At 46.5% G+C, this 12,036-nt stretch overlaps 1 protein-coding gene across 1 annotated transcript in view; it reads right to left on the reverse strand.

Moving 5' to 3' along the window:
* Window positions 1–1,129: 1,129 nt before the first annotated feature.
* LOC146208817 (calcium-activated chloride channel regulator 4-like) overlaps window positions 1,130–12,036 on the reverse strand; it is a 53,385-nt gene continuing 42,478 nt past the window's right edge. The window contains exons 9-12 of the mRNA XM_084579363.1: window positions 10,278–10,433; window positions 8,136–8,151; window positions 6,666–6,904; window positions 1,130–2,177 (exon numbers count right to left, since the gene is read on the reverse strand). Of these exons, the coding sequence (XP_084435489.1) occupies window positions 1,330–2,177; window positions 6,666–6,904; window positions 8,136–8,151; window positions 10,278–10,433 (1,259 nt within the window). The 3' untranslated portion in view covers window positions 1,130–1,329. The remainder of the gene's footprint in view (window positions 2,178–6,665; window positions 6,905–8,135; window positions 8,152–10,277; window positions 10,434–12,036) is intronic.

A 12,036-nucleotide genomic window follows, 5' to 3' on the forward strand; every position in this document is an offset into this window, starting at 1 on the left:
TAATCATTCAGATAAAGGTAACTAGTAGTGAATTAGATATATAGGAGTTAATAATATACTTTATTAGGAGCTAGGACACTCCTCCTTTGTGAGAAAAGAAAAACAAAAAGAACTTGATGATAATATGCGATCGTCATTGACAATAAAGATGTCAACAGACGCCAGGAAAACATTTTTAGCCGTCCGATTTGCAGCTGTAAAGATACGTGTAAGCAATAAACTTTAGAAAGGAACGGCTCTTCGAGTTCCAGCTTTGGATACCCAAATCCGATGAGACAATTTGGCATTATCGCTCTTGCGAGGGGCCATTCTCTTATTGCAATTCCAGAGATGTGTAGGAGTCAGATGTCCACCCGATCGTCATCATCCGATGGCCTACTTGGAGCAAGCTACTAGCCGAAGAAATGAGAGTTTTCACAACATTATTGTTGGGCGCCTTTAAAATTTAAAGACGAATAAGCAAGCTGAAAGTACCCGCTTCCCACTAATATTGCACATTTTGGCGAAAATAGTGGCCTCCCTTTTTATATGTGCCTGACCAGGCGCACTGTCTGAGGAAAAAGGCTGAACCGTACGGAGCACCTAAACAGAACGGCCGCAGGGACTGCACGAAAAAGAGTAAAAACAAATCAGTTCTTCGTACTATTCTTTCTTTCCTGTTGTTCACATTTTGCTTTCTTTAGTTACAACACTGCCGATACTTTTAAAGCCAGTTGAAAAAAACTACAGAACTGTGTCAAAAATACGACAAAATATCCTGTAGTTCTGTCGCAAGTTCGCAACCATCAGATTTTTCTGTAGTTCTGTAGTACTTTTCTGTAGTTCTGTATTTTTGCTGAAGTATATTTCTGTTGTCTGTAGTTCTGTAGCACTTTTCTGTTGTAAATACAAAAATTTCTGATGTTATTACAGTATGTTCTGTTGTCACAAGTTTTCATGCAGGATACAGAACTGCGGTGGCATAGCATCAACTTCGTCTAACAAATTTTCCTTTCATCTTCGGGGTGGTTGTGTTCGTCACAGTGTGCAGATAAGATCTCGCGAATAAGAATGTCTAGAGATGCTATAAATGTTATATATCTCTGCTAATATGAAATTATGCGCGGAATAAATATCCGTAAAAATAATAACACCGAAATTTGATTTTTATATGCTTGCCTCGTAGCTTCTGCCTCTGGATCAATCAGTATTGCTGGTGAGGTTCTCGGTACGTTATGAAGCCCTTCGTTAACCTCGTTGTATTGCTGTGGACATAATTAGTTCCCATTTACAGCCTAATGGACAGCTCGAGCAATCCAGCGCCATGGATACGTTTTAATATGAGACCCACTAAAAGGGTTCTGTTCCGGACACAGTCCCTGTGATGCCGGGGCTCGGAGGGCCATCGTCTACCTCGTACTGCGCCCTGCAGTAAAGGAAAGCCAGGTTGGCGCATATGAGCAGACACGCCACCAAGAAGGCTCCGAAGAGGATCCATGCGCGGGTCCTAGAGTCGTCCTCTTCCTCCTGGCCGTCCTTGTTCACCGCAGCTTTGCCTGCCTCGATAGGTGGGACTGTCTCATTTGTCTCGGCCTCCGATACATTGACAGGTGCGTAAGACGGTGTCAGGGCCTCAGCGTCCGCAGGTGGAGGCGGCTGGAAATCCGTAGACAAGCTATCTTTCTTGATTCTTTTTCGCACAGTGGGCGTCAACGAAGTAAAAGAGGTGGCCGAGTCGGTAGACTCTAGTGGGACATCCCCCTCTACTGTCGGGGACTGGAGATCCTCCACAGAAGACGTCAACGGGACCGACGGCACCAACTCTCCTGCCTTTGCTGGGAAACTTGAGGCTTCGGACGCATCGCTAGAAGCGCCACTCATTTCTGTGAGAGTTTCGTCTGTCCCAACACGAGGCTTTGGTGGGCCAGGAAGGAGGATGTTCGCTATGTTCGACAGCTCGGAGCGAAGACCGTCCGCATTAACCGCGACAAGGGCGAAATACACGTTTCTGCTTGCTGTCATTTCCGAAATGGAGTCGACCAGGAGACTGCGAGGCACGGCGGCGGTGACGTCCTGTCGGTGGAAGGCTGGTGCTGGCTGCAGGGTACCGGAGAGAAGCTCTGACACTACTGTGGCGTTGCCGAAGGAATCTAGAATTGTCTCGGCACTACGAGAGACCCGGATATCCACGGAGGTGACTGCAAAAATAAAGATAAAAAACAAAAATGATGCGCTCAAAAAGCCTTTCCTAGGGCGGGCACCATCATACGGTGCAGAGGAGTATATTGAATGTCATGAAGAAAAACACGAATGTCGGTGTACAAGCTAACCTTAGCCAAGGGTTAAAAAATTAAACATTTGTCGTAGGTTAAAAAAAAAAGAATACTTAAATACAGCTGCCAGCCATCTGGCTCAACTCAAGCATTTTTATTTTACAGTTAACTAATCAGAACTAAGATATTTTCCTAATTTTCAAATTATTGTCTTTAGACAATAAATGTGTTTTGAGAGCTGGAGAGCAGCATATATATATGAAACAAACATGACAATTATTTCCGATAAAAAAAGCAACAGGTGCATCTTTTTCTCAAGTTCTAAAGAAATCTCAAGAAAAAAAAAATAATAACACGTGACTAACGCATTCGCACGCCACGATTGTGATGCTCTCAACTGTGGTTTGAGCGCGCGAAATTAGCTGTGGCCGTGACTCGAAAGCCCGCTTCCAGAGGTAGGCTGATATGGTGGGGATGGTTGCAGCGAGCGCAATGAGCCGTCAGCACCAATATCCGGCTCACTGCAAGGCCAGCGCACACCAGCAGCAGCCCACTTCACTACAGCGGATAAGGGATAAAGCTTCAGCAAATGAAGGTGCGAGCGCGGATCTGAGTTGAGTCACATGGTGTCCTCTCACCACTTAAACCCAATCCCGCACGCGAAGATTTAATGGCTGATCCTATATCACACATCTGCTTGTCGTGACATTCGCTGATGGGAGAGATAGTATACAATGGCCTTGTTAGAATATCGGCGGTGACGGGTGAGCTCGCAGCAGATTGCACCGTCACGGGCTCCAGCTGCTTGAAGCGGACGAAGAAACCATCGCAGCCATCTGCTGCAGGCCATGAAGCTACGGCCGCAGCTGACTTCGTTCGGTTAAACCACGGTCAACCGTGGTTGACAGCACCGTGACCGTAGCGGTGAATGTGCCAGTCACGTGATATTGTTTTGTATTTCGCGGGCGTTCCCTGGAGCTTTGAAAAACGATACACTAAAGGCTTTCTTTATCGAAAAAAAAAATGGATTGGGGATGTCAGAAGGCACCCTCTAGTTTGCAAATCACATTTATTATCTAAAATAATAATTATTAAGTTAGAAAAACTATCTTTAATTACTGATTAGTTAATTGCAAAATAAAAATTGTATATGGCGCCTCCGATGGCTGCCAGCTGTACACGTGTTTTTTTTTTTTTCTGGCCTAGCTCAAATGTTTTATTTTTTAACCGTTGGCTAAATATAGCTTGTACATCCTGTATAAGGCTAGCAATTAAATGGCTGAACTGAACCCTTACAACCTAGTAGAGCAGCGAGGCGGAAAGTAAACGCGGCTGGCTGCCGTGGTCTTTCCTCTCTTCTCACCTAGTTCGCGTGTTTACTGAGGACGAAGGCAGTTTCTGGCCAACACCATGTTTAAAAAGAAAGACGCTGTCACGGTGCAGGTCACAGCAGACTGATGGTAAAAATATGGCTTAGCTACCATAGAAATTTCTATAAGGGATTATTTTCAAAGCAGTTTTCTGGTCTCACAGGGCGCCTATGATCTCGTTTTTTGGCGCGAATCAACCGTAAACATCCTAGAACAAATTGCGAAACTATGATACGTGATTTCAAAAGCGGAGTATTTTTAAAACACTCTGACGCGTATGGGGATACGAGTAAAGGGCGCTAGGATGCGACCCAAAGATATGCTTGTAAACAAAACTTGCCGTAATATTTTCTCGCTTCACAGAGTTCTAAATAGGCGGTGAGCCGTTAAAGTTAGCGAGTGCTATAAATTGTATAAAATGTTTTGATACGTCATTTTGAAGGCAATCCATTACTGAAATACCGCTATCAGTCTACATCGAAGAGCCACACATACCGTCAAATGTTTCGCTATCCTTTAGGTCACAGTCCTTCAATACCGCTTCATAGTAATGAAACTTAATTCTGCGTCAGCGTAGGGGCGCTGGCGTGGATCGGGGGACATGGTTTTGCGGACGGCGAGCGGATGGCCGTCGCGATGTTTTGCAGAGTTCGATTGTGAGGTTTTTTTATGCTTTTAACAGGCGTAGGCTTACAGTGTGTGAATGCGTGTATTTTCGCAACTACTTTGCTTTGGGTCGACGATGCCATCAGCTTATTTTAAAGGATATCGCTATGCCAGCAGGGGCAACGATGAAAAGGTGTCGTTTTTTTTTTTTTTTTTTTTTTTTGTGGTTCGATTACATGGACATGGGCGGCCGCCTTCTCTGCATACCTTGTTTTTCGCTCATATAAAGCGTAGCATTCATTTAGAATACTCGCAGGCCAGAAAACTCGCAGGTCAGAAAAATTGCTTCCACATTGTTCCAGATTGTTGTAGTTGCTTGTGGTGTCTTTTCTCGAAGGTGCATTGCCAACGTTTAAACTGAGCGTGGCCAAGAGCGGCAGACATCCCGTCCTTCGTTGACTGGCAAACACTTTTTTTGCGATGTTTATTACCTCGGGGAATAAAAGGATATGTTATGATGAATGAAGGGTATCGTTAAATAAATGAACAAATGTTAGATGATGTAATGAAGCACAGGAGTGAACGATGGTGCGGTTCCGGCGTCTTAGCGGCACATGACGACGGATTGTAAGGGGAGAGGCCAGCCGCCAAGCACTTATACCCGCCACCGAGTGTAAGTTCCTTTGCGGACCCAAGTCAGCTCCAATAAAATGTTATCTTCGAAAGTTTTTGCTGTCTTGACTCGTTGACTGCTATCACAAACATATTAGTTGAATGATTGTATAGGTCGCTTTCCTATTTTGCGCATATACACAGCCGATGAGAGCGGCAGCTAAGTCGGGGAAAATGATTCACTTTGTTTTGGTAATTATAACCGTGCAGTGTTGCACCCCATAACTAAGCACGTCGAAATTCATAAGCGTATTAATCATCTGGGCCAGGGCAGTTAGCGGAGCTATATGTTGTAGCATTTTCACACTACAAATAGTGAAAATCTGCTGGTAAAATAGCAAACATATATAAGCGAAAATCCTCAATCATGATCTGAAACGATGCACAACTGATTCTGATCGGTGCTGGGAAAGTATTGCGAGAGACGTGGAATGTAGTGGAGTGGTTTCGAAATATATAGGTCAGTTTCCGAATGCCTCGCCGGGTAGCACCCAGCGCAACATTTTTGCGCTTTCGCTGGCAATAGTCTCAGGCGCCTAGCCATGCATAAAATCTCCCAACAAAATCCCACACCGCCTAATGCTCATACTGCTGCACGATAATCTGAGGTGCCGTCAAACCTGATAGCAGGTGGGGCGAGCAGCCCAAATACGCGTATGCAGTGAGCGCCGTCGGGAAGCAAGGCCTTTGCCTTTACACGCACAGCTTGGCTTCACGTGTTGTAGGTTAATAAGCACACCACACCTTTCGGCAATGTTTCAATATCCCAGTCTCCGCGTGACGATAGCTACACGCGCTTATACGAGCGCGTGTGGCGATATCTAAGCCCACACTGGTGAGGAGCCAGCCGTGGCTCTACCAGCAGTGCCTTCTTCCTTTAAACGGCAAGCAGATTACAATTGCCGATCTGCAGCGCATAGATTACACCGGCTTCTATTTTGCGTAAAGTAATAAAAATGTGAAATAGTAGCATGGACATGAATACAAGTGCCCCATGTGAAGCTGCATATGGGCCTCAGCCGCGCCCACCGTTCATGGCTCCTCGATCGGCAGTGGCTCCGCCGCTTTTGTCCATGTACCAAACCTTGGCGAGAGCTTCATCACCATTAGCAGTATTGAGGGACTCTGGTTGAGTGCTTCTCCGAATTACGCAAGGTTCACTAGGCTCACATGCTAACGGATGCGCTTAATTTGCTCACTAATGATTCGTTTACTATAGAGCCAGGGAAAACTGCATTGAAGAAAGCAATTCTGAAATGTAAAGGCAAAAAAATAGAACGGCGCGCTGTAGTAAACGGCTGCTCAAGCGAAGCTGTATTCGAGGGATGACGGCACTGGCGTCCGCAAGTGCGACCTGCGTATACAGCAAGGTTTTCGTCGTTCACGTTAAAGATGTCAGATGTAAGCGCATTTTAAAGATCCCTAGGTGGTCGAAATTACTCCGTAGCCCTCCACTACGGCTCCTCTTTTTCTCTTTCTCCTTTCACTCCCACCTTCCGTCCTTCCTTTACGGCGCGATTCAGGTCTCCCCAGAAACTGTAACAGATACTGCGCCTTTTCTTTCCTGTGAACAAATTATTATTATTATTTTACTCTTAAAGACGGAGCTCAAATGTCCCCCCCCCCCCTCTCATTTGTTTTTACTCTAATAGTATTCCACAATAAATCGATCAATCCAAATTTAGTGGCTGCTAAGGGGGCCGGCAAGTTTGCAGAGCTGCATTAATTTCGGCAAGAGGCCAAGGCTTGCGGAGCCTGAGATTACCGGTTCCCTGGAAGGCGTGCGAACCAGGAGCAGTCCAGGAGAGGCGGGCTGCTGGGCGGTTACTGGCCAAATGGAAGGTCGCTCTCAGGTCGCGCACCCTGCCTGGTGGAAAGTTCTCCTCCTTCAGTGCCTGCAGCGCGACGAGTGGGTGGCCCACCGAGGTCTTCAGGAAAGCGCCCGTCGATTGGCTGCCATTCGGCCCTGCGATATTCCACCACATCAACGCACAGCCGTCCGTGCTTTGATAGCAAGTAACACGTGTGCGCGTGCGCGTGTGCGTGCGCGTGCGTGCGCGTGTGTGCGTGTGCGTGCGTGTGCGTGTGTGCGTGTGCGTGTGTGTGTGTGCGCGTGCGTGTGTGTGTGCGTGTGTGTGCGTGTGCGCCTGCGCATGTGCGTGCACGTGTGCCTGCGCGTGCGTGTGCGTGTGTGTGCGTGTGCGTGTGCACGTGCGCGTGCGCGTGTGCGCGTGCGTGTGCGTGTGTGTGGGTGTGCGTGTGTGCGTGTGCGTGTGTGTGCGTGTGCGTATGCGTGTGTGTGCGTGTGTGTGTGCGTGTGGGTGTGTGTGCGTGCGTGTGTGCGTGTGTGCGTGCGTGTGGGTGTGTGTGCGTGTGCGTGTGCGTGTGTGTGTGCGTGTGTGCGTGTGTGTGTGTGTGTGTGTGTGTGTGTGTGTGTGCGTGTGTGTGTGCGTGTGTGTGTGGGTGTGCGTGTGTGTGTGTGGGTGTGCGTGTGTGTGTGTGCGTGTGTGTGTGTGTGGGTGCGTGTGCGTGTGTGTGTGGGTGTGTGTGTGTGTGATGTGTGTGTGCGTGTGTGTGTGCGTATGCGTGTGCGTGTGTGTGTGTGTGTGTACGTGCGTGCGTGCGTGTGTGCGTGTGTGTGGGTGTGCGTGTGTGCGCGTGTGTGTGTGTGTGCGTATGCGTGTGCGTGCGTGTGCGTGTGCGTGTGTGTGTTCGCTACTTCACATGATGCCTTCAGAGAAACGGATTCGAAAGAATTGCAGATGACAGTTATGAAAAACGCACCTCACTGATTTCTGATTTTTTAATGACAGCGTCGTAATTTGAAATCAGTGCACGAACTGTAAATACGTTAGACGCCCTCGACAGACAATCGCAAATATGGTTCTAAAGTGCAACTTATTATGGTGAACTAATCAGCAAACTTCAAAAATTTCAGCAGAAAGGTGCTGTTTACGACAGAAGCGAAGTAATAAATATTTCTAGGGAATGCATCTACCTGCAGCCCCGGGCTCATAGCAAGTCCAGACCAGGATAGAGATATAACCTAACCAGTAGATTATGAATGGTATGCAGTGATGTTTGCAGGTATTGCATGGTCGCAACGCTCGCAAATATAGGCCTGCTTTATGAGTGAAAAGAAAAGCAAACACTTCCATCTTGCCAGCACTCACTGCTAGAGCGGGAAATTTGACGTCATAACTAAAAATTCTAGCGGGCACTTTGGACCCCTAACGTTGTTGGTGTCGCGGCTGTTGGAAGAAGGAAAATAAAATGCACGGCCTGCTACTGGAAAGAAAAAGACGCGTGTGGCAACAGCCGCCATCCGTCACTTTAAAAAGCGGGGATCTACCAGTCCCAGCCTGTAGGGCCAGGAGCAGCCATTCTCCCCCTCCCTTAAGGTGCGATGAGGCGAAAGCCTTTAAAGCCCAATGGTCCGTAGCGCTCCACTGCGGCGCCTATTTCTTCGTTCACTTCCGCCTTCCTCCCTTTTCATATGGCGCAAACAGGTGTCCGCGGAGGAATGTGAAAGATAATGCGCCTTTTCTTTTCTGTAAACCATTTGAAACGGCGCTGATTCCTGCTTTACTGTGCCTGTTTTTTCTATGGTGTGTGGTGCGGCGCTCGAGGAAGCTCCAAATGAAAGGCGCAGCCAGGACGCCTGGATCGGACGCCGGTCAGCTGCGTATATGCGTGAATGGCGTGGTCATGACTAGGGTGCCCCAATGTGCGCGGGGAGGAGGAGGGGGGGGGGGGGGGGGGGGGGCGGTTCGATGCACCTTAGTTATAGTGCCTAGAAATATACAGTATATTTTGAGGCATTATACCTTAGTCACGACCGGGGCCACGACCGGATGTGACGTCATGATGGCCAAGGGATGACTTCACAGTCCGTAATGAGAGCTGATGTTACTATCACTATTATCATCAACTGCCACTGTCATCATCAACAACTATCGCTGTCATCATCACTGCCACTATCATAATAATCATCATCCTTAACTGTAACTTGACTAGCTAGCTACAATTATTGGTCATATCTACCACTAACTAAAGTTCCTCGCTGACAGCCTTAAAGGTAAAGAGAACCTCGTGGAAGCTCACGAAATGTGACACTTCTCGTGGACGCAAGGCACTGGCCTTAATAAAAGACTTCAAATATGTTCAAGAAAGCGCAGCGATGTATGAAAACGAAAATGCCAGGTAGGTGCAGACTTCGGAGACAAGAACGCAGGAATGTCAGCTAGGAAGCAAATTAAGTATCCTGGCTAGAATGCAGAAGATGATGTGGGAACGAGCCGGCCATAGATTGTTAATACATAGCCCTTTAAACCAGGCACACGCTAAACGTGTGGCAGAAAATAACATTACTAGGAATAAAATGGAATATTTGGGGTAAGGTGGCCTCTGTTAGTACAGGAGAGGGTTTATTAGATTTTAATGAAAATGTCTGTAGCATGTCCTAGATGTCAGGCCGCCGAAAATGTCGGCACTTCCACATTGGTTTTCAGGTGCGAACAAATTGTATTCGAGGGCTACACAGGACTGATCGTGTGCGACGCACTGTTCCGTTCTCCTGGCTGCGCTGACTTTGTTGATATATTTATGGTTACGAGACATACACTCTGTACTGGATTTTTCTCCATAGCGATGCCTCCATAGCAGATGTTATTCTAGGGATAAAGATGATCCCGAAAAATGTTTCACCATTCTACTACAGCTTGATTGCTAGCGCCAGCGCAGACTATGGAAAAGTAAGATCTACTAACGAGCGTATTTCCTCAGTGGACAGACGTCCAACGTTGCTCGTACTCCCACAATGGTAACCGCATTGAATTATGGTAACTGCACTATGGTATCTGCATTTCAAAGAAAGGGCACAGATGTCATGGATTTCTAACTCCAGCCAGTCTCCTTCCTATTGGATGGTAACCTAAAGAGCCAAGAATTTTCAACACTTCAAAACACAGGATGAGTTTATTTTTAGATGGGTGACCAAGTTGAATTCATGGGGACTGTTTTGCACATTCGGCAGCTTTGTTTTCCATCGACGGAGAGATGCTTCACCAGAATTTTTAAAATATTTTAGAATTTTAAAAACAAATAGGAATCAATACTTTTTCTTTACATTAACTGCGTGTTTAAGTTTTGATTTCGGGAGATAAAAAAGCCAACAGCGTTTGCAGCGAAACAAACACATTGAAAATTCGGGCCCGCAAAGCGGTCGTGCCGACCAAGTTTTCTTGCACCGAACCTCTCTGTAATAGGCAGCCGTGTGCTATAATAATGCCAATTTATTCTTTTTGCCGTATGATAAAGCAGCTAGTGCAAGACAATCACTTGTAAATTCGTAAAGCGAGCGACAATGAGTTCGTACCTGAATAATTTCCTTGAGTGCCCTCAGCAGATGTCCATTCAAGGAACACTGTGTCCGATTTGTTCTTCATTTCGATAACGATCCGGTAGCGTCCCTTACCACGAAACTTGATGAACTGCCCCGTGTAGATGCCGTCGTTGGCGTACGCGTCTTCGCCTGCAAATATTAATACAGCTTTATTAAAACGCGCTGAAGCGCGCAGCAGTCGCATTAAGCACATGCTTACTTATTGTTCAGGATTATTTGGGTTAACCTTGCGTTGCAGAACATGGGGTTCAGTAATCTCCCTGCAGCTCACTTCCCAGTATAATTATACTTTCAGCCAATTATTCACGACACCACTTTGATATTAAACCAACTTCTATAATTTCCAACAGAATTTATGGCTCAAGTATGTATTGATTTATGAATTACTCGTATATTTCTTGATGGTTTCTGCTATTTTTTAAAGTTGAAAACTACTTTACATGTCAGAAGAAATCTTGAAACTCCGACAAGTGCTTTAGAAATCATAGGATATAAAGAAAGATTATTATCTATTAATATTTGCATAATTTAGTGGGCTGGAACACTCACATGTACTAAGGAAAAGACAGAAGAAACCCAACATTATGGGCCATACCGCGTTTTCTCACTTTCTACCAACATCAAACCCCTATGATAACCTTCCTGCTAAACTCAGTAAATATTATTACACCGATGATTGCAGTGTCAAGCAGTTGCGCTCCTTTTTTGCCAGTTTTCGATTTCCATCCCGTGTTAATTCAATTGTTCCGCGAGTGATATTTGTACTGTATTGCACATTGATGATGTTGGTTCCGTTAACCCGAAAGCACTCATGCAATCATCAGAGCCGACAAACAATCTTGCCTGTGCCTGACTCATGATTGGCCCGCCAGACTATGAGGTCTATGTCTACTCGTTTTGATGTGGCTAATTGAACACGTTATCTGTCTAGCAGCCTCAATCCCTGGATAATGTTCGTGCGAAAGCACTACTACGTGATCACACCCGACCAACACTCGTGTGGCCTGCCCTATCTTTGCATAGATTTAGGGCGAAAAGGAAATGTGGCTCCAATCCACTCTGTGAAGGTGGTTGGACCGGGAACCTGTAAAACGACACCCATTATCCAGTCTGATGTCACTTGAAAGTTCACACACGTGGCTGTACACATTCTGGCATATTTACTATCCGTGCTCTATCCATATGATAGCCTGGAATGAACTGAAAATGTTGCTAGACCGGCCTCTCTGTTATATATTGTCACGTGCTTTGATGCAGCGGGCCCAGGTACCTGGCGAGACATGCACCGCATATATCGAGGATATTGTGAAATTGTGCAAGGTGGTAAACCCTCGGATGTCCGAGGAAGATAAAGTGGGGCACTTGCTTAAATGTATCGCTGTAGATGTCTATAATTTTCTTATCAGCAAAGACAATTTGAACTCTACAGCTGACTTCATCAGGCACTGCCGCACTTTCGAAACCTTGAAGTTGCGCCGCATTACTCCTAAATTTGGGCGACTGGCCAACGTCACATCTGTTGCGAGCGTTGATGTCAGTGCTCCGGAGTCCATGGGTGATCTGATACGCCGGATTGTGCGGGAAGAATTGTTGCGTGACAAAGACTCTGCGTGCCGGGACGAACACCAGTATGACGGTTGCGCGCTGCAAGCAGAACCCGCGACCCCATCAACTTCCTGGATTCCGACTTTAAATGCATCACGCTTTGGCGGGGGCAGACAACAGAACGATT

Source organism: Amblyomma maculatum, chromosome 1, assembly GCF_055883805.1.
Source record: "Amblyomma maculatum isolate TAMU_Amacu chromosome 1, ASM5588380v1, whole genome shotgun sequence".
Taxonomy (NCBI): domain Eukaryota; kingdom Metazoa; phylum Arthropoda; class Arachnida; order Ixodida; family Ixodidae; genus Amblyomma; species Amblyomma maculatum.